Source organism: Artemia franciscana, unplaced genomic scaffold (assembly GCF_032884065.1).
Source record: "Artemia franciscana unplaced genomic scaffold, ASM3288406v1 PGA_scaffold_218, whole genome shotgun sequence".
NCBI lineage: Eukaryota > Metazoa > Arthropoda > Branchiopoda > Anostraca > Artemiidae > Artemia > Artemia franciscana.
This window is the reverse complement of record NW_027062647.1, coordinates 932412-954579: the sequence shown is the minus strand read 5'-3', so window position 1 is coordinate 954579 and position 22168 is coordinate 932412. Positions and strand designations below refer to the sequence as shown.

The 22168-nt window shown below is 34.3% G+C and overlaps 1 protein-coding gene across 1 annotated transcript in view; it reads right to left on the bottom strand.

The window, feature by feature from the left end:
• Positions 1–2458: 2458 nt before the first annotated feature.
• Positions 2459–22168, bottom strand: part of LOC136041413 (solute carrier family 66 member 3-like) — a 37986-nt gene continuing 18276 nt past the window's right edge. The window contains exons 3-4 of the mRNA XM_065726069.1: positions 16686–16806; positions 2459–2667 (exon numbers count right to left, since the gene is read on the bottom strand). Coding sequence (XP_065582141.1) covers positions 2531–2667; positions 16686–16806 — 258 coding nt within the window. The 3' untranslated portion in view covers positions 2459–2530. The remainder of the gene's footprint in view (positions 2668–16685; positions 16807–22168) is intronic.

Below are 22168 nucleotides of genomic sequence, written 5' to 3'. Positions count from 1 at the left end.
TGAAGCAAAAGTAACACTTTGATTCTACGTTACGTTTTTCGTGTAGATTGTACGGAAATCTAAGGCAAAATATCTCTTTTTTTTTAGGGAGAACAATAGGGAGAAATCAAATCTAAAAACAAGGAATTTCGGGGAAATTGACATCAAGATGGGGAAAATTGAAACCGAAAAGTGGAAGCTCTGGTAATGGGTTCATTCAAGGAAATGGGTCTTTTTGCCTTAAATTTTCCTCCTGTCTGAAATTAAACTTTATATTTAATAAAATTAGTTGAAAAGAAAATACTGTTAAGAACAAAGAAATAAAATAAAAATTTATAAATGATTTTTTTCTTTTTTATTGCCCATCAACAACTATCCCCAATTAATAATCATTTAACTCAGTCTAACAAATTGGTGTTACGTGAAAAATGAATATTATTAATAAGTGCAGTACGAGATTCAAATAATAGTACACTCATTCAAAAGTTCATTAGTTAGTTCCACATACACAGCCAAATTCTGATTTTTTAAAGCATAAAATACATGACAATTTTGGGTATCAAATGTGGTTCTGGGCATTTACCCCCACTGGAAAATACCAAAATCACCCCCCCCCCCTCTGGCACACAAAAATAGCCTTTTTCCTTGTATGAAATCCCTCTAAAAGTAGAGCCCCCCCCACAGAAAACAACAACCCCAGGTGGCGGGCTGGGCTCCAATGCCTCTGGACTTTAAAAAGAGGACTTAAATTCGCAAGTTCTGATCTAATGAGCACACTCCAAATTTTCAGCGAATATGAGGTTGAGGTGTGTATGAGGTAAGGAAAACCCCCCTCTTATACAGAATAAATTTGCTCATTTTGGGATGTCGTGTCACTCTTTACTTTCATAATAACAACGTAGACCAGAGATATTCCCAGAAATCATAAGGGAGTAGATATCAATTTCACATTTTTTTAAATATATTTAAAAATTCCTTTTATATCCTCCCCCAATGAAAAGGAGAACGCTACGAAAAAATAGTGGCTACAGGGCTGGGGATTATACATCAATTTCTACCCCCTCCCTTCCTTCACCTCTCCCTGAGAGCTACCTTTCAGTTACATTGAACAAAATGACTATCTTAAAATATTGTAAGGAAATGGTGGGCGTTGGAGGAGGGTTAGTTGCCCTCCAATCACTTTTGACTATCAAAAAGGGCACTAGCCCTTTCAATTTCCAATCGAATGAGCTATTATTGAAGTTTCTAAGAGTTTTTAAGACAAAAAATAGCCATCTCAAAATTTTTATCGGATGCATTTCGAGAAAATATAAGGTGTAGGGGAGGGTTATCCACCCTCCAATCACTCTGAATCTTAAAAAAGGCACTAGACCTCCTGATAACCAATCTAGTGAGCCACATTCGAAGTTTATATGATCATCCTTTCTATATAAGCCTCATATGCCCCTAGGACATAACTTACAACCCTTGCCGTGAGGGCTGTAAGGGGTTGCCATCATCAAAGACATAATTTCTGGACCTTTCAACTATGTATAAAAAAATGAATATCTTAAATTTAGATGGGATGTGTATAGGGAAAGGGTGGTCGTAGGAGGGGGGTAAGTTGCCCTCCAATCACTTTTGATTATTCAATTAGCCCTTTCAATTCCCAATAGAATGAGCCCTTTCCGAAATTTCTACGACAAAAAATGGCCATCTCAGAATTTCTATCAAATACATTTCGGGAAAGCACGAGGCGTTGAGGGGGGTGTTTATCCACCCTCCAGTCGCTCTAAATCTTAAAAAAAGTACTAGAACGTCTAATTTCCAATCAAATGTACCAATTCTGGAGTTTTTACTATCACCCTTTCTGATTTTACCTTACATGCCCCTAGGGCATAGCTTATAACCTTAAAGACATAATTTCTGGACCTTTCAATTACGTTGGGAAAATGGCTATGTAAAAATGTCGGAAAATTTGGGGAAAATCGATGTGTTTGGGGAATTAGTGGGTGTGACCCTTCATTGGATCTTCATCCACTGATTACGTTTTACGAGGAATGTTTTCTTGATGTGTGGTAAAAAACAATGAGATCTTACTACTCCAAGATTTAGTTAGCAATAATTAGAGCCAATCAGTTTTCACAGAATTTTCTGATTGGCTGAGAAATCTTCTGAAAAATTCAGTTTGGCTTGAACCTACGCTAATTAAATTTTGGTGGTAACCAAATATAGTGATTGGCTCTTGATGGAGACCAGCAATGCTTAATATAATATTCTCAGAAATTCTTTATACTGAAATAAAGCCCTTTATTCTGGCACACAACAATTCTGCTTATTCCTTTTTTCCAATTTTTGAACAAAAAATTCAATATTCACTCTTTTAATCAATTGAATCTTTTTTTTTTTGTTGCAAGAATACTCTTCATACAAGTGATGGCAGTAACAACGTGATAAAGTATTTCAGTCAAAATAATATTTATTGTAAAACTGCTCAAGCTCACCGACGAAAAATTTTATTTAAACTTAATCATGTCATGCCTTTGAAAAGCGTGTGAACAAGGAAAATATTTTAAGACACTTTACTTTTTTCCTGCCTTTGAAGATAGATGGCAGATACAGTAATGGCAAAATTTAGGAATAAGGCGACAACAAAGTTTGTGATCAGTGGGACATCTGTAGTTGTAGCGACTGTTGTGACGAGACGACCTAAAATGTGAAGTGACTAAATTTAGATAAAAAAATATCTAATGAAAGGAGATAGTTGAATGAGGATGAAAGCACATCAAAAGTTAAATAGTGTCAGTATACTGCTTAAATACATCTTAACAAAAATAGGATTACGTGTTTTAAATAATGAATGTATATTTTAAGTAATTAGAAAGTGAAAGATTTTTATTTAAAAGGATTTTCACAAGAGCAGTTTATATCTTATGCAGGGCAATAGCGCTGCCTAAGTAGACAACAATGTTGACACAATGCACTGTTTATTTGTTTCAGACCAGGGCACTTCGTATAGAAGGAGAAACTTCGAAAGAGATTCAATCAATCGGAAATTGAATTGGTTTTGAGTTTGATTCCATAAACAGAATGATGATGGAATCTACAGAAGTCAGGCTACAGATTTTAAAGAAAATAAGTGAGATGTCAATGGAGCTTAAAAACAAAGACCCCTGTGCGAAAAGGTAGAAAACTTATCTGTGGAATTTTCTTCAATTTCAGAATCTCTGAACAATAAAACTTGTGAATTGGAAAAAAAAAATCGAAAAATACAGAGATGGAAGATTGTGAGCTGGAAATGGAGGTTACAAAGAATTCAAAGATAATGGATAGAATCGAAGTGGATCAAAAGAGGTTCAACGTGGTACTCTACAATCTTAACCCGAAGATAGAGGGTTTCTAGTCTAAATGAGGACATTGCTAGATGTTTAAATGAAATTAAATAAAACAAAAAGTTTTTTTGTCTGAAAGAAAGGAGCGAAATTAAAACTTAAAACAAACTAAATTGTTCCGTATATGAAAGGAGCCGTCCACTCCTCAACGCCCCTCTCTTTAAGCTAACGTTTTTTATTGCTTTAAAAAGTAGATTTGTGAGAAAATGTCAAACTTTAGCGTAAAGAGCGGGGCGCTGATGAGGGGACAGCCCTTTTCATATACGGAATAATTTCTGTTCTATGTCGCTAAGTTTTAATGCCGCTCCTTACTTTCAGTTAAATAAATTATTTTTTATTTAGTTTCTGAAAGTTTTTGAATTAATGCAGAATTTGATTTTAGCTCACCCTACATGAATGATTAAAAGGAAATTTACATGTTAATTTCACTTTTTAGGCTGAGTAGCTTTCTCAAAGTTTTGATAGACCAATTTTAAGAAACAAGGGGCGGGGAAGGGGCCTAGTTTCCCTCTTATTTTGGTTAATTGAAAATGTCATTAGAACTTTTAATTTTATTTACGAAAGTTTTTATTAGTAATAGATATACGTAACTTACAAATCAATTTACATAACGAACTTCTAAATTCGTATATTTTTATTGCGTACATGAGGGGGTTCGCCTCCTCATCAATACCTTGCTTTTTACACTAAAGTTCGAATTTTGTTCCAATTCCTTAAGGATGACCCCGGAATCACGAGAGTCGTTTAATTAGAATAAATAGCTCTTTTGAAATTACTAAAAAGAACTTTTCGTAAAGAGCAAGGTATTGAGGAGGGGACGAACCCCCTCATATACGTAATAATTTAAATTTGTTTTAAGTTTTAATTTTGCTTTTTACTTTCACTTGGAAAAACTTGTTTTTTTTTATTTAATTTCTCGATGTTTTTTAATTAATGCAGGTTTTGATTTTGGCTAACCGTACATGAATGATTAAAACAAAAGTTGCACATTAATTTTACTTTTTTTGAAAGTAACGATTTTGAGAAAAAAGGGAGAAGAGGGGGCCTATTTGCCGTCCAATTTTTTTCGTTAACAAAAAAGGCCACTAGAACTTTTTATTTATTTTTGAACGTTTTTATTAGTAATAAATATGCGTCACTTATAAAACTAACTTACGTAACGAACTTCAATATTGGCATATTTTTATTACATATATGAGGAGGTTAAAACCCTCGCCAATACCTCACTCTCTGCACTAAAGTTTGAATTTTTTTTTCCAATTCTTTAAGGACGACTGCTGAATCAAAAAGGCCGTTTAATTAGAATAAATAGCTCTTTTGAAATTAATAAAAATACTTTAGAATAAAGAGCAAGGTGTTGAGCAGGGGACGAACCCCCTCAAATACGTAATCATTTTTGTGCATATTAAGTTTTAATGTTGCTCCTTACTTTCACTTGAAAAAACTTGTCAGTTTTATTTAGTTTCTCAACGTTTTTGAATTAATGCAGGTTTTGATTTTGGCTCACCGTACACGAATAACTAAGAGAAAATTTGCATATTCATTTTACTTTTTTGTCTAAAAGGCTTTCTCAAAGTTTTGATAGACCGATTTTGAGAAAAAAGGGGCGGGGAAAGGCCTAGTTTCCCTTTATTTTTTTGGCTAATTAAAAAGGCCACTAAACTTTTAGTTTTATTTACGACCGTTTTTATTAGTAATAAATATTCATAACCTACAAATTAACTTACGTAACGAGCTTCTATATTCGTATGGTTTTATTACGTATATGAGGGGGTTTGCCTCAGCGTCAATGCCTCGTTCCTTACGCTAAAGTTCGAATTTTCTTCCAATTCTTTAAGAATGACCCCTGAATCACAAAGGCCGTTTAATTAGAATAAATAGCTCTTTTGAAAATAGTAAAAATGATTCGCGTAAAGAGCGAGGTATTGAGGAGGGGACAAGCCCCCTCATATACACAATAAATTCGTTTTAAGTTTCAATATTACTCCTTACTTTCAGTTGAAAAAAACTTTTTAATTTAATTTCACATTGTTTCAGAAAAAAATAATGATGGAATATCCAGCGCCACCTTCATGTAAACTCTCTTCTCCAATGATAAATTCCTCCACTAAAGATCCTCTCACGTAACCCCCTCCCCCCAAACCCTGCACCACCAGAAAAAATATTCCATGAAAACGTCTGTAGACTTCCGAATACCCAATACTATATGTAAACAATGGGCAAAGTTCATAACTTTAAGCTCTTCCCCCAGGGACTGTGGGGGGATTAAGTCGTCCCAAAAATTAAATTTATTTGATTTTTCGACAATGCTGGACAAAATGGGTATCTCAAAATTTTGATCCGGTGACTTTGGGACAAAAATGAGCGTGGGAGGGGGCCTGGTTGCCCTCCAGTTTTTCGGTCACTTTAAAAAGGCACTAGAGCTTTTAATTTCCGCTGGAATGAGCCCTCCCATTACATTCTAGGACCATTCGATCGATACGATTTACCTCTAGGGAGAAAAAACAATTAAAAAAAAACAACAAAACACGCATCCGTGATCTTTCTTCTGGCAAAAAATACAAAATTCCACATTTTTGCAGATAGGAGCGTGAAAGATCTAAATTAGGGTTATCTGATACTTTGAATCTGATGGTGTTATTTTTATTAAGAAATAAGATTCTATGGATTTTATGGGGCGGATTCCCCTTTTTTTGACAATAAGACACATTTTCTCCGGCTCGTAACTTTGATGGGTAAGACTAAAATTGATAAAACTTATTTATTTAAAATCTGTATGAAAATCAAATTCTTTTGATGCATAAAAGGTAAAAGGTAAATAATACAGCATTAGACTTTACAGTCCCGACCGGCGGTGCTGATCTCCGTTTCTTGGTCCTTCAGCCAGAAAGTGCAATGGGGGGTTGGGGGCCAACCATCCAGTGCTTCCGCACACCCTTCCTGTTTACCTTTATTTAGAGCTGGGTCGACTCTGGCTGAGCTTACAGAGTCATGCCACTGACCCCCGTCCCAAACCAAATAATTGGGTATACTAGGGTTCAAACCCTCGCCCTCTCAGACAAAGGATCCCAAACCCAGCGCATCAACCCACTCGGCCAGGATGACTCGAGTGTATATATTGTTATCAAAATTCCATTTTTTGAGTTTTGGTTATTATTGAGCCCGGACGCTCCTTACTTAGTTCGATACCATGTACTGTTTGATAGTAAGAGGCGCCAGGTTTATACAGACAGATATCAAAGATGTTCTTCGTTTACCTTCAAACCAGAAAATCAGACTTTTCGTAATTAAATTACCGTCTATGGAATTAAAAAATCTCCATTTACTTCCGCTGCACTTTTCAAAAGGTTTCATTTGATAGTAGCCCCAAATTACACTTCTTCATGTTTGTTGGTGTGCAGTAAGTTTATACGAATTTTGGAAGCCGCGCTTACAGAAGGCCATTTACATGCAAAGCTGAGGGTATGAGACTTTTCATGGGGGATAAAATTTTTGCATACGATAGTGAAATGGGTAAAGTGTAATAAATTGATCGACAACAATGAAAGGTTGTAGCAGTAGAGGAAATGAGAGCCCGTGATCATCAGAGTTTAGACTTTTCGTACAGGATTAATGAAGTAATGGGCAATGCGAGTTTACTCAGTAGAGGAGGATCAAGATCATTCACGCATAAGATTGTTATTGAAATTCAGACAGGAAAACTTGCGCGTTATATGATGGCTAGCTCCCGTAATAATTTTAATGAGTCTGGGGCATCTTATGCTCGTGCAAATCAGAGCAATCAGATTTTTTCTTGTGAGAGATGCGGATTGGTAAATTCTACTGCTAGCGGTCAGAGTTTTGGAAGCACCGCTTCTGTATTTAGTGTAGAAGAGGGAAGCTATTTTTGTTGGTAGGCAGTATCATACCCCGTTAGCCAACAACCTGAGATGGATTTAGCTCAGCAAGGCGAGAGACAGGGCAAAAGAAATAGTAAGAACATTAGACGTTTAGAGCAGGATGAAGGCACAAAAAAAATTTATACTCAAGTAAACGAAGCGATTCAGGATTACGAACCATTTGCGCCTCGCCAGATAGTGAGAACTCCATTTTTTTTTCTCAGGAGCATCCTTCTTGAGGGGATATAGTAGAGCCTGGGAACCAGTCAAAATTACGAGAATAGAAAATACCGGGCCATAGAGAATCGTGCTTACGTTTTGTAGTTTGTAATTAGCAAGGTTCTAGTAAGGAAAAGTTAAAAAATTTATTAAGGTCAAGTACATCAGCCGGTTGTAAAAATTAGGATGCTGTTTGCCTTGATGAGACATGGAATTCTCTAGATCATTTTTCGTCATGTGAAGATTTTGATGTTTTTGAGTGTAGGAGAAAAGTTTCGGTAAATGGTAGATCTTATGGAGGAGCTTAGGCACTTAAGGAAGGGTGTACTTAATTTATTTCTTACACTAGAAAGTGAGTCTGACAATTTATCCAGGCTATTATTATCACTTAGTAATGTTCACCCTGTTTTGTGTGTTGTATATTTGCCTCCGAATAATAATTGTTACAGCCATGAAGATGCATGGAAATTGATTGAAAATGAAGCACAGATGTATAAAAGAATGTACCCCAGCCGTAATTCTGTTTTTCTAGGGGACTTCAATGCATATACTGGGGATGAGGACGAGCTGCAGGTTGGTGAACCCCTTGTAAATGAACCACGTCATAATGCTTGTTTGGAGAGTGAATGTGAACATGTTTTCCCTACAAGGAAAAGTAGGGATAGTCCTAGAAAAATAAATAGATGGGGAAGGAATTTAATAATTTTTTTTTATTGGCATTCGATTTTCAATTTTTCAGGACCAGCTGAATTGGATCAAGCTGTTTTGGAAATTACGGATAGAATTTATGAGAGTATCAAGCCTTTTTCTCAGGATAGGAAACATCTGGCCAGAAAAGATGAGGGTTTTTAGATGACAAATTTAGGCAGAAAAGGGAAGATGTAATTAGGGTTTTCAATCTACTTAAAGCAACAGACCCATTGGATCAGGAAATTAATTTGCGTAGGCTAGCTGAATATAGGAAATTAAGGTCAGATTATAATAGGGTTAAGCTAAAAAGAGAGCTAAAAAAGCTAAAAAGAGCTAAAAAGAGAGAGAGGCAGATGAAGATTAATAAAGAAATTAAGAGAGCTAATGGTGTGAATAACCCTAGAGAGTTTTGGTCGGCAGTTAAATGTTCAATCCAGGGCCCAGGATTAATAGGAGATGTCCCGCCAGTTGAGATGTTGCAAGATAATTTTTAAAATAAGGAGTCAGAACATTTCAAGGTGAATGAGTCGAATGGTTTAGAAGATAGACAATTGGGTCTAGGGACGGTAACATATAATTTAAGACAGAATGATTATTATTTAATTTGGCCTGTACTTCTAAAAGAAATTTGGGATAAGTTGAAAAAGATGAAAAGTAATTCTTGGCCAGGAACAGATGGTACATCTACAAAAGCCCTGAGGTTAGGAAGGACAATTTTAATACCCATGTTGGCCGCAATTTTCTCGTTTGTAGTGGAGAAAGCTTGTTGGTCTCGCTCATGGACACTTCGTTAGCGGTGCCTCTTTTTAAGAAAGATAATTGGAAGTTACATGAAAACTTTACTTCTATCTTTATGGAAAATAAATTATTTCACTTTTCATATATTTCAAATTCATATATTTTCCATATATTTCATTATTTCACTTTATGGCAAGTAATTTTTTTTGTAAGCTTCTGGAATTTAGGCAAAGAGATTGGTTAGATAAGGAGGAAATACTTAGCCTGGTGCAAACATGCAAGATTCATATCGACATTCAGCACTGTTGACCATATTTTTATTTTGGATATTCTGATAAAGAGATATGCTAAAGTGAAAAATGGTCGGCTATTCGTAGTATTTTTAGACCTGGAAAGTGCTTTTGACTCGGTAAATAGAAGGTTGTTAATTTAAGTCTGTTTGAAATAAGCTTACTGTCTTATTTTGTATTGATAATAGCAGATATGTATCGGAGGGTGATTTTTGTTGTGAAGATTTAGTTCTAGTGGTGGTTAGTCGAGACAATCTTCAGAAGCAATCAGATATAATAAAAAATATTTAGAACTGAAGGACTTAGAGTTGAATGCTAAGACGTCAGCAGTATTAGTACTTGGGAGCAAAGGGGATGTTGATTTCAAGATTGATTTCAATTTTGAAGGAATGATGTTAGAGGTTAAACAAGAATTTTTTTTTATTTAGACGTTAAGCTTAGTGCGTTAAGGGAGATGTCTAGGCATGTATAATATTGTAATTTAAGGGGTAATAGGTTAATAAATGTGATCTTGAGAAGTAATACAGGTTAACTAGCTTACTAAGGATCTAGAAAAGTATCCCAGACACAAGTAGCTTCTAGTCTACACTGGGTTTCTAAGGTTTGGAGTTTTATTAAGGCAGCTAAGTTAGAAGTAGTTCAGCTAAGATATTTTAATAGATTTTAGGCTGGAAGAATTGATTTAGTTCAGTGGTTCCGAAAAAAGATTTGGGGCTTTTCACTTTAAGGAGTGTTAGAATGGTGAATTTTGGGAGAAGATAACTAGACTTCTTAGAGTTCGGCTTCTTAAGTCAGCTTATTTGGAGAGCTTGAAAGAAGTACACGTGATTTGTGGTCAAACCAGGTCAAGAAAATACTGGACTTTTATGGTCTCTATACATGGAGTGAAAAAATGGCACAGTGGATGAAAGTTTGTCAGTATGGAAGGAAGTCCAAAGAACCCTAAATGACCAAGAAATCCAAGAGTGGCAAGCTTTTACGGACCAATCTATGTCTTTGAGGTTTTACTCCCAAGCTAAAGAGTGTCTGAGGCAGGAGGTTTATTTCAAATTCGGGCTGAATAAAGAAGATTTGAAGAATTTGTTGTTGGTAAGAGGAATAGTTTTGATTTAGGTGAGAAGAAGAAAATTTTTAGGGAAGTTTAGGCTAATGGCTGGCTCCTATTTTCACCCTATGAGTAGATGTGTGAATGACAGTTTATTTTATTTTGTATCCGAGAGTGAAGCGCTGCCTGAGTTGCGGAATGAATATTTTGGACGAGGTTTTGGGAGTGAATATTGCTTAATTGAGCGGATTGCTAAGAGGAGCGCATGTATTGTTAAACAGTTATAGAAGTTTCTTCGTTTATGAATTAAACATGGAGAATCGTCCTTAGGGGGATAGCTTGTTATGGTTTTTAGGAATTGAATTTTATATTGATTCCTGTTTGCTGATTAAAATGTTGAACCTTAGTGTGTTTCTTTTTTTGTTGTTATTGTTTTTTTTATGTATACTATCTAAAGTTGTATTTTGTTCCTGACCTTTAGTTGTAGGCTGTATTCTGTGTTGCTATGGCCCGTAGGCTTTTTGCAATAAATCTTGTCTTATCTATTATAGCGTCTTTAATTCAATTTTTCCTTCAATATTGTAAATTGAGAAGTTTTGTGGTAGTAGTAGTAGTAGTAGTAGTAGTGATAGTTACAGTAGTAGTGGTGGCATGTAAATAATCCCTTTTTTGATCATCTTCCATATTATGTCCTGAAAGTTCCAAATTAATGTACCCAGTCATTCGTCAAAGGCTCACCTGAATTCCCTTCGTCTTTTTGGAAAATAAAGTTCAGATATGCATAGTTTTTTCAATCACATGTACTATATATAAACAATGAACGAATAGCCTAAATTTATAGCCCTCAATCTGAGGACTGTGGGGAGGTTGACCTCCCTAAAGACATAATTACTCGACCTTTCAACAATACTGAGTAAAATAGTTCTCATATAATTTTTATAGGATTTATTTTTGGGAAAGATAGGCTTGTGGGAGAGAGACTGGTTGAGTACCATTCTCTTTTGACTCTTACAAAGGGCACTAGATCCTCTGACTTCCAATCAAATGAGCCCCATCCAATCCAAAGTTACTGCAACCATCCTTTCCACAAAACGTGATATGACCGAGTATAAATCACTACACGTGCCCTGGGCTCTGGATGGTTATGTCCTCCCTCTAGAAATTGTTATATCATTTTTAAACTATTTTGAACAAAATGGCTATCTCATAATTTTGATCGGTTGCGTTTGAGGAAAAGATGGTGTCAGAAAGGAGGTGGGGGCTAGTTGTAATCCACCACTTTCACTCTTAAAAATGAACTAGAACTTCAAATTTTGAATCAAAAACGCTTCCTCTAAATATCACAAATTTATCCCTTCAATATAAAGCTTATATGCCCCTGTAGCTTAAATTACAACCCTTTCCCCCAGACTATAGGGGTTGTGCCAACCCCAATGGTCTTATTATGTGATCTTTGGACTGTTTTTAAATAAATAGCTATCTCTAAATTTCTGTCAGATACATTTGGGGGAAATAGACCGTAAGGAGTTACCGTCGGATCACTTTGACACTTTAAAAAGACAGTGAAAACTTCTGATTTCCAACCTAATGAGCCTCCTCAGAAGTTTATAAGACCGCCCTTTCCATAAAAATATTATATGACCCGAGGACATAACTTACAAGGACGACTTGGCGGAGGTCCTTGTCGAAATATTTGCTTGTTTTTCATATTTAGCTACTGGCTGATAAAATCCTCGTTTTTTCACCTATTTGTTTTTTCTCTTTTCATTTTTATTCCCTTTCTTTGTTTTCATACGTTACAACCCTTGACCTGAGGGCTGTGGGGAGAGGGGGTTGTCATATTAAAAGATATAATTACTGGACCTTTCAACTACAATGAATAAAATGGCTATCTCAAAATTTTGGTTGGATGAATTTTGGGAAATAAGAGACGTTGAAGGGGGACTGGTTAACTATCCAATCACTTTCAACTGTTAAAAAGGCACTAGACGTTGCAATTCCCGATCAAATGAGCTCCTTCTGAAATTTCTATGAAAACTCCTTCTATATGAAGTGCCTTGAAGCTCCAAAACAGGGGAAGGGAGTAGCTGCCATCCAAGCGATTTGAATTTTAAAAAGAGCACTAGAACTTCTGATTACCAGTCCATTGAGCCCCTTCGAAAGTTAGTACGGCCACCTTTCAACAAGGGCCTTATATTCCCCCATGGAATCACTTAAAACACTTGCCCTGAGGGCTATGGGTGGTTTATCATTCTCAAAGACGTAATTTCAGGACCTTTCATTTACGCTGAAGAAAATGATTATCTGAATATTTTGATTGGATGTATTTGGAGATTTGATGGGCGTAGTGACTGGGTCGGATGCCCTCCAATCACTTTCGACTGTTAAAAAGTTCACTAATCCTGTCATTTTCCAATCGAATGAACCCTTTTCGAAGTATGTATGACAACTCATTCTGTACAAAGTGCTCTGGTCTAAAAAAAAAAGAAAAAAAAGAAAAAAGACCATTGTTCCCACACCGCTCTTTACTTTGGCAGCGTTAATGCGCTTCTTGTGTTTTCTTTTCGTTTTGGGTTTCTTTCATTTATTGACGGTGATTTGTGGTAGTTTTATGCCTGGTAGATAGTTCGATTTCATTTCTGCTCATTTTTGGTTGAATAGAGTCTGCTCGCTTTTTCTTTTAAAAATTATTTTATGGAAAAAGTTTTTTGAATGGAGCGCTGCAAATAATTAACCAAAACACCTTGGTAATTAAATGTCCAAAACAAGAGCACTGTTTAAGGTAAGATCGGGTATAAATACAGTGCTTTATTCTTACAAGAGATTAAAATAGATATTAGCGTCTAAAAATAAAAAAAATCGGTTATATTTTATTTTATGAACATTGTAAATCCAATTAATGTATTTCTCATAAAATTCGAAATACTAAATTGTATAAATTATTTATAACAAAAAAATATAACAATTTACATTTCTATTACACAATTTCAATTGCTTGTTTTCGTGCTAATAGGCTATTATAAATCCCAAGGCATTTATACAATGATTTATGTAATGGTAGGTAAATAGGTATTTAGGCATGATTAGTGCCTAAATTTTAAATGTTTTTAATTCTCTAGAAAGGTCATCATTATCTGGAGACAACACCTGCTCCTTATGCTTGAAACTGGGGGGTATAACTCCTACTAAAAGAAAATTTTTATTTATATTTTTATCGAGACAAAATATTTTGAAATAGACTACCAATTTAATTTTCTAATTAAATTTTAAAATTAATTTGCTTTCAAAAATTATATTTTTCTACCATCTTTCAAATAAATACACAAATTGATCATACAACTGAATATATTATTATTAGAAAACGGAACTCATTTATACAGCCTTTTGAACAGTAAAACTTACTATAGTCATATGTTGAATTAAATAATAAAAAAAAAGTTTTTTTAAACTGCAAGTAAGGAGCGACACTAAAGCTTAAAACGAACAGAAATTATTCCGTATATGAAGGGGTTGTCTTCTCTGCAACGTGTCACTCTTTACGCTAAAGTTTGACTCTTTCTCACAACTCTACTTTTTAAAACAATTAAAAACGTTAGGGTAAAGAGCGAGGCATTGCGGAGGGGACAACCCCTTCATATACGGAATAATTTCTGTTCGTTTTAAGTTTTAGTGTCGCTCCTTATTTGCAGTTAAAAATACTTGTTTTTTTCTGAAAGTTTTTGAATTAATGCATGTTTTGATTTTGGCTCACCGCACATAAATAATTAAAACGGAATTTGCATATTAATATTTTTCCGGCTAAATGGCTTTCTCATAGTTTTGATCAGAAGATTTTGGTACAAATAAGGGGATGCGGGAGGAGGCTTAGTTGTGCCCTCCAGTTTTTGGTTACTTAAATAGGAAACTAGAACTTTTTTTACGAACGTTTTGATTAGTAATAAATATACTTAACTTAAGAATTAACTTACGTAACGAAATTCTATATTTGCATATTTTTATTACGTGTATAAGGGGGTTTACGCCCTAGTCTATACCTCGCTCTTTACATTAAAGCTTGAATTTTGTCCCAATTCTTTAAGAATGACCCCTGAATTCCAAAGGCCGTAGAATAAATAGTTGAAATTAATAAAAATACTTTAACGTGAAGAGTGAAGTATTGTGGGGGAGATGAACCCCCTTATTTACGTAGTAATTTCTGTTCTTTTTAGGTTTTAATGCTGCTCCTTACTTCCAGGGGAAATTTTTTTTATTTTTATATTCTCATTGTTTTTCTTAAATAATGCTAAAATATCCTGCAGCCCCTTCATGGAAGTTCTCTTCCCCTATGATAAATTCTTCCATGTAAAGATCCTCCCACGTAACCCCCTCCCCCCTCTTCAACACGAAAAAGTCCCCCTGAAAACGTCTATACACTTCCCAATAACCATTACTATATGTAAACAATGGTCAAAGTTTGTAACTTGCAGCCCCTCCCCCAGGGTCGGTGGGGGATTAAGTCGTCCCAAAAGACATAATTATTAGGTTTTTGACTATGTTGAATAAAATGGCAATCTCAGAATTTTGATCTAGTGACTTTAAGAAAAAAGAGCATGGGAGGGGGCCTAGGTACCCTCTGATTTTTCGGTCACTTAAAAAGGACACTAGAACTTTTAATTTCCGTTAGAATGAGCCCTCTTGCGACATTGTAGGACAACTGGGTCGATACGATCACCCCTGAAAAAAAAAAAAAAAAAAAAAAAAAAAAAAAATAAAGACGCATCCGTGATCTGTCTTCTTGCAAAAATTACAAAATTCCACATTTTTGTAAATAGGAGCTAGAAACTTCTACAGTAGGGTACTCTAATACGCTGAATTTGATGGTGTGATTTTCGGATCCAATGACTTTTAGGGGGCGTTTCCCCCTATTTTCTAAAATAAGACAAATCTTCTCAGGCTTGTATCTTTCGATGGGTAAGACTAAACTTAATGAAACTTATATATTTAAAATCAGCATAAAAATGCAATTCTTTTGATATAACTAATGGTATTAAAATTCCGTTTTTTAGACTTCCGGTTACAATTGAGCTGGGTCGCTCCTTTCTACAGTTCGTCACCACGAACTGTTTGATAATATGTTATTTCAGCTGCAATATAATCAAGTAGAATAGCCATTTAAGCGTTTAAAACATCATTAAAAAAAATTATTACTAAAATTAGAACAAAACCCTGTTTGACGTAAAAAATAATCTTACCCCATTATTACGTTAATTGATTGGTTTTGTTGAAAAATGCATCAAAGTAGTTTAAAAACTATTTCAAGGCTTACAAAGTTCTAATAGTTGCTTCTGTTTTACAATCTTAATTGAAAGTATTATTTGAAATAGAATAATACAAATAATATTAACGATAAACTTAAAACGGAATTCCGTTTGATAATTGTAAGCTAAGAAAGTGGTTCAAATAATATTTAGTGTATTAAAGTGTAAATTAGCAAAAATACAACTTTCGTCACAACCTCTAATGAGGGGCAGATCTAGAGCAAAATCTTGGTGGAGGCCAAATGTGAAAATGGCGGTAATGAGCAGAATCTTGGGGTCCAATGTGACAAAGGTGCCAATAATTGACCAAATTGACAAATTTCTTCTAAAAAATGAGTAAAAAAAAAACAAGGAACGAGGTTACCAGAAAAAATCCAGAATCTAGATCAGCCACTACTTCTAATTGTAGAAAACGACTGCGTTGAATAATGCACGCTTTAATGCCTCAAGAACTTCGCCACTCGACCAAAAAAATCTGTTCTGCTCTTCCTGCTAGTTGGGGCTCAAATTTGGAATACTGGGTAATTATCAATGTTGTATAAATTATACCGACTATGTTAACCCTTGATTTTGTAAGAACACATACTCCAACCAAAAATTAGAATATGGCATATACATCTTTTAAGTAGTCCTAGAGTAATGCGATACCTATAATCTTTGTTCTGTAGTTTTTTCATCCCTATTCGGACCCCAGAAAACATTAAGCAGAACAAAACTTGCAGAAAATTTTGATAGGAATACTGGTGAAACAAATGTATTCAATGGAAAGAAATTCAATATGTAGCCCAAGATAAATTTGGATATGAACTGAAAACATTTCCACATAATTATTTCCCAACTACAAAAATTTCTCCGTTGCTACTAATTCAAGTAGTAATTTTAGGAGACAAGAGAGTGGGAAGCATATTAAATTTTAGAGCTAATGGTGGCTTCATCTTAGAAACTTACTGCAAAAACGGACTGAGTGACAAATGTAAATCATAGAAAGAAAAGTATTAGCCAATGAATTGGAAGAGTAAAAAAAAAAATATATAATCGGATATCTTAGGGATTTCTTAAACAATTAATCAACGTATGTAGTTTTACAAAATACCAAATTATTTACACTAACATTTTATGCTTACAATAACTATAAACTATTTAAACTATTAATTCTTAGAAAAATTATTTATACATACAAACACAGGAGTAGGTTGCGATCCCCCAGGTGAGAACACTAATTGACTGTGCTTGACGAGTAGACCACATCGCTCGAAGCTGAGCCCCTTTACTCAGCGCTGTCAATGGTGTGCAGCAAGCCTTGGAAACAGATAAAAGTAAAATATTTAAAAAGAAACAAATAAAAGTTAAATATTAACCTAACTAGTACTACTACCACTACTAATAAAAACTTATTACATGCCCCAGCCATCTGAAGACAACACACCAGTATCCCTTCTTCCTCAAGTTCAATTTGTTGATAGCTTGACTCTTTCTTGTGCCATGTTGTATAAAAACATTTCTTATGACCTTTACACACCCTATCTAAAAGCTGGCCTGGCCATCTTAATATTTCTTTGATTTTACCTAAAACCTAAGAGAGAGGTATCACGTCTCAATTTTTTTTTTACAGTTGTTTCTTTCGTACATAAAATTAGGGCAATTTAACTAAGAGGTATTCATGGATTTCGAGAGTCTGAAAACTAGATTCAGGGGTATGGAAGCAACAACTTTAGATATTGGATTCAATGACCTGTAACTGAATTAATTTACCAATAGCCACACAGGAGAGAAACGTTATTTCAATCTTAGTTTAAACTAGCTAGTTACACAATTTGTCTAAATGTAAGCATGGATGTTATCCGAAAGAAATGAAATCTGGTTTTGTTGTTAACTCCTTGAACTCTGAATGAAAACTGATATATTCTAGGACTATTGCTTCGATGCGATCACCCCAGGAAAAAAAAGAAACTAATAAACACGAATCAGTGATCTTTATTCTGATAAAGAATTCAATATTCCATATTTTTGTAGATGAGAGCTAGATGCTTCTACAATACGGCTCTCGTATACACTGAATCTGATGATTTGATTTTCATTAAGATTCTTTAACTCTAAGGGTAGTCCTGTTTTCAGAGTCAGAAAAATTTTCTCAGGCGCGTAGCTTTAGATGGGTATCGTTAAACTTTATGAATTTATATATTTGGAATCAGCATAACAAGCCAATTCTTTTAATAAGATAAGATAATGATGAAGACCACACCGCCTTACCATAATACAAATACAGATGAGTAACTTTTTATTTTAATAGGCTATCTTAAAAAGATGGATTTTTAACGGAGAACTTTTATTGTAAGTGTGTTATTGTTTATTATTTCTTTTGTACAAGCAAAAATACGAAATTATAATCATGCAAATTTGTAATCTTTTCTTACAATTAGAATTAAAGTTTGTATCTTCATAAATGTTTATGCCAACAAATTGAGGTAATGACCAATCCTATAAATTATTTATATTTTCTTGTCAAAAGCTTGGATCCTGTTGAATAAGTTCCTCGATTAGGCTTGCCTTACATAATTGCTGGTGATAGTAACTGCGACCTCTGAATCATGAATCGTTTATGAATCAAAGATAGAATTTGTTTGGTCATTGGGCTATTTTTTTTTTTTTTTTTTTTTTTTTGGCAAAACAATCTGATTTGACATACACATCCAATTCTAGTGGAACTTAAATTAAGTTACGTCGCTGTGTCCACTCTTGGATCCAGGAAGGGCCTTACCCCTCCCCCAAGATTTCTTTTGGCCCCTTATTTTCCTTTCTTTTTTCAGTCTTTTTTATTTCCCGGTGATATTAACTTAAGGTGACCTTTTGGAAACATTATCAGCTTGTGAATCAATAATAGAATATGTTTGGTCATTGTTTTTTTTTTTATAGTGAAACATTCTGATTTGACATGCGTGTATAATTCTAGTGGTACTTTTATTTTAAGTTATATTCCTGTGTCCATTGGTCTAATGCTCTCACTTTTCGAATCAGCGACCTATTAATCGCCAATTTGACAACCGCTAAAATGACAAACATCTTCTGTTTATAATTATCTTTCACAAAGATACTTCTTCCTCGTCATTCTCTCCGACTGACATTCCTGATGAAGAATAGTATGCCTACTATATATATAAAGTCTATATACCTACTATATATATATATATATATATATATATATATATATATATATATATATATATATATATATATATATATATATATATACATATATATATATATATATATATATATATATATATATATATATATATATATATATATATATATATATATATATATATATATATATATATATATATATATATATATATATATATACACATATATATATATTTGCTGCTTCTGATTAGTATATTCAACCCTTTCGTGAAATTTAGTTAGACAAATTTCTTGCTACCACTCCCCGATTTTAGGTACGTAATTGGTCAAAAATATTATCAGACATTTAAAGCCTAAATCACTTATAGTTTTGACCAAATAAGTGCTTTATATTTGAAATTTGGTGTGTTTAAACCTGGATTATTCAACACAGCGTATTCTACCCTCTATATTTTGGATCGGATACCTAACCCCGATTCTTCGAAAGGTAAAAATGAACCCTCAATGTTTATTATTTTGATATGTTGTAATATGACCGTGGCTTCCTTTTGCGAAGCGTTGGAGTATCTGAAAGTAAAAATAGAATATCATTCATATACTGGTCAAAATTTGTAGATTTTGTACCTAAATAAAGAAAAAAAAGACTACTGCATAAGCTGCTAAAATAATTTACAAGTTTCAGCTCAATCACTACCCCTTGTTCCTACGATATCGCAGTTCTGTTATTTTCATAAAATGGATAATTGGTTTCTTTTACTTACCTTTTTTTCCGTTCCCTAATATTGAACACTGATATACCTTTTCAATAGCTTAGAGACATATAGTTTATTTTTTATTTATAACTCCATTTCGATTACTAATAACCATTATTAAAAATAAACACTGGGTAAATTATATAGATTACAACGCCTGCCCAAGTGGCTCAAGGGGTTAATTAATTCCAGGAGGTATAGTTATTTGACTTTTCAACTATTTTGAACAAGGTGACTATTCAAAAATTTTGATCATATATCTTTAGAGGTTGGGCCGCTTAAAAGAAAACTAAAGAGGAACTAGTTGCCCTCCGACAACTTTTTAACATCCTTTTCAGCATACCCTGGAAGTTGAAGCTTAAGGAGTAATAATAGTGTGGATGTCATGAGAACGAGTGATTTAAATAAGTCAGCCAGAACTCCTTTTGATCCCAAGAGAGTGCCTAATTTACGTAGGTCGCTTGGAGCTCCTTTGGATCCCACGAGGACGCCTAAGTTACATAAATCAGCATGAACTCTTATGAATCCATAGACTGCACCTAATTTAAAAAAGTAAGTCAGAACTCCTATGGATACAAGTGGAGCACCTCATTTAAATATTCATGTGACTGCGCCCTAGCAACCAAATTCAGTCGCTACGCTGTAGCAACCAGATCCAATGTCTCGATTTTTTATAAAAAGAGATTGAAATGGAACATGATTAACAGTATTCAAACAGATATTGAATTATAATGGCGATTGAAAAAACTCAGATATGGCTTCTAATTCAAAGCAGGAATAATATGAGCACTTCCGACATTTTTATCGTTTCTACTGGGAGGATTGGCCATTCATTTTCCAATATAGTTTTGCATTATATAGATTTATTTATAAGCTTTTTTATTTACTGAAGACAAAACTCTGCAATAGGTGAAACTTTATTCCAAAAGATATATAAATCTTACCTATCTCGCTAGTGATATAACCCAAAAAAGGTATCAGAATGAGATGCAAATCACTTTCCGTGTTTCTAATATAAGGAGAATATATTTTTTACGAAAAATTTCACTTTATATATAGGTCAATGAAGATTCATCATCACTAAGAAGACAAAGGAAAGATAATTAATTCAATTTTGAATACCTTTTTGGGGAAGAAGAAATGCAGTCTCCAGGTTATGTTGTTTGTAATGTACTCGACAATTTTTTGAACTTGATAGAGAAAATCCAGAACCCTCGGGAATGGGCCAGCTCTCCCGTTGATAATGTAAGAAAAAATTGAATCTATCTTCTCTCTCCCTGTCTTATGTGTATAAATATTATTTTATTGATCTATTATTATATAATATATTTTTTTATTTTTAATACATATATATATTTGTTTATTAGTACTGCCAACTCAGGGGACGTACAAACTCTTTGACGGTATGGAGAGATCTATGATGATGAAAACAGCATAATTTCGTGATACTCTTCATACCGGCTCGCCCTCATATAACAAAAACCAGATTAGCTTGATAAATTATTGAAAGACTGCTTTGGAGAGGCGAGTGTCTTCCCCTAATATTTTGACTGGGGTTGCATGTTAGTTTTTCTGAGTATCGTGTCTTTGAACAGCCAAGTGTATCGGGGAATGATTTTGGTTAGGTTAACTACCTCATCTCTTATACGCTTGAAGTTATGTTGAGTGAGCTAGATCATTTCACTCCACATTCTATCCCTCTGACACACACTGATGGTAATGAAGGACAAACTGGTAGTGGTGGTGCGGTACAGAAAAACCCTGTAATATCCCCTGTAGCGAGGCTTTTTTTATTAGAACTCTGCCTTGCGCAATTTATATGTTTATAGGACCGAGTAAGGGGATCAATTTAACGCACATAAAGCAGACAGTATTATCAAGGATCTAATAGACATGGTGAAATACTATGTGTGTAATATTAGAGCCCTTCTTGAACAAGAGATTCGGGAATGGGGTGGGATGAATAGTACTACATCTATCGTAAAATATTATATTATTTAAATAAAATACACGTCGGTGGATGTGTATAAATACTAAGGGCAAGCTGAAATGCAAAAAAATTACCTAGACTTGCAGAATTTCGAGGGTGTATTTTTGGATTAGATTGAGAATAGTGTAAAAAAATTTAAAAAGTAAAATGAAAGAGGCAGTGGGTCAGTGGTTTTATTTATTAGAAGTTTGGATGTGAATGTGGGTAAATTAAAAAAAAAATATTAAGAGGCAGGAGGGAAAGGGGAAAAATATATTTCAGATTTATATGGCTGTAAGGGTAAACAAAAATTTGTTTCGATACAGGGCTACAGGGCTTTAGGTACGCATTCCTTTTGGCAGCCTACGAGCCCCGTGCAGAGACTGGTGTTAGTAATAAATAATTGGACAATTTGACAGTTAATGGGAGTGGGGAGTGGGAAGAGTTTCCTAAAGTAGATTTTAGTTATTTAGATGAACAGCATCCACTAATACATGAACATCTAAAAAATGGTATTACTGTTTTACAATATGATACACAATTTGAGGAGTGTGAGCGCAAATATAAAAAAGGGTAATATATCCAGTGAGAGATCCGTACATTGAATTTGTGAATCACTGAGTATCGGTTTCTTATGAGCCTACCACAGAGCCCAATTCAATTGGTAGTTTTAATCCAATTACAGATAGGAGTCGGTTTTTAAGTTATGGTAAAAAGTACACCAAACTTCATTATTGTCCAATGAGTCAATATTGTCAAATATTGTCCAATTATTGTGTACGTACCGAATTAAAGT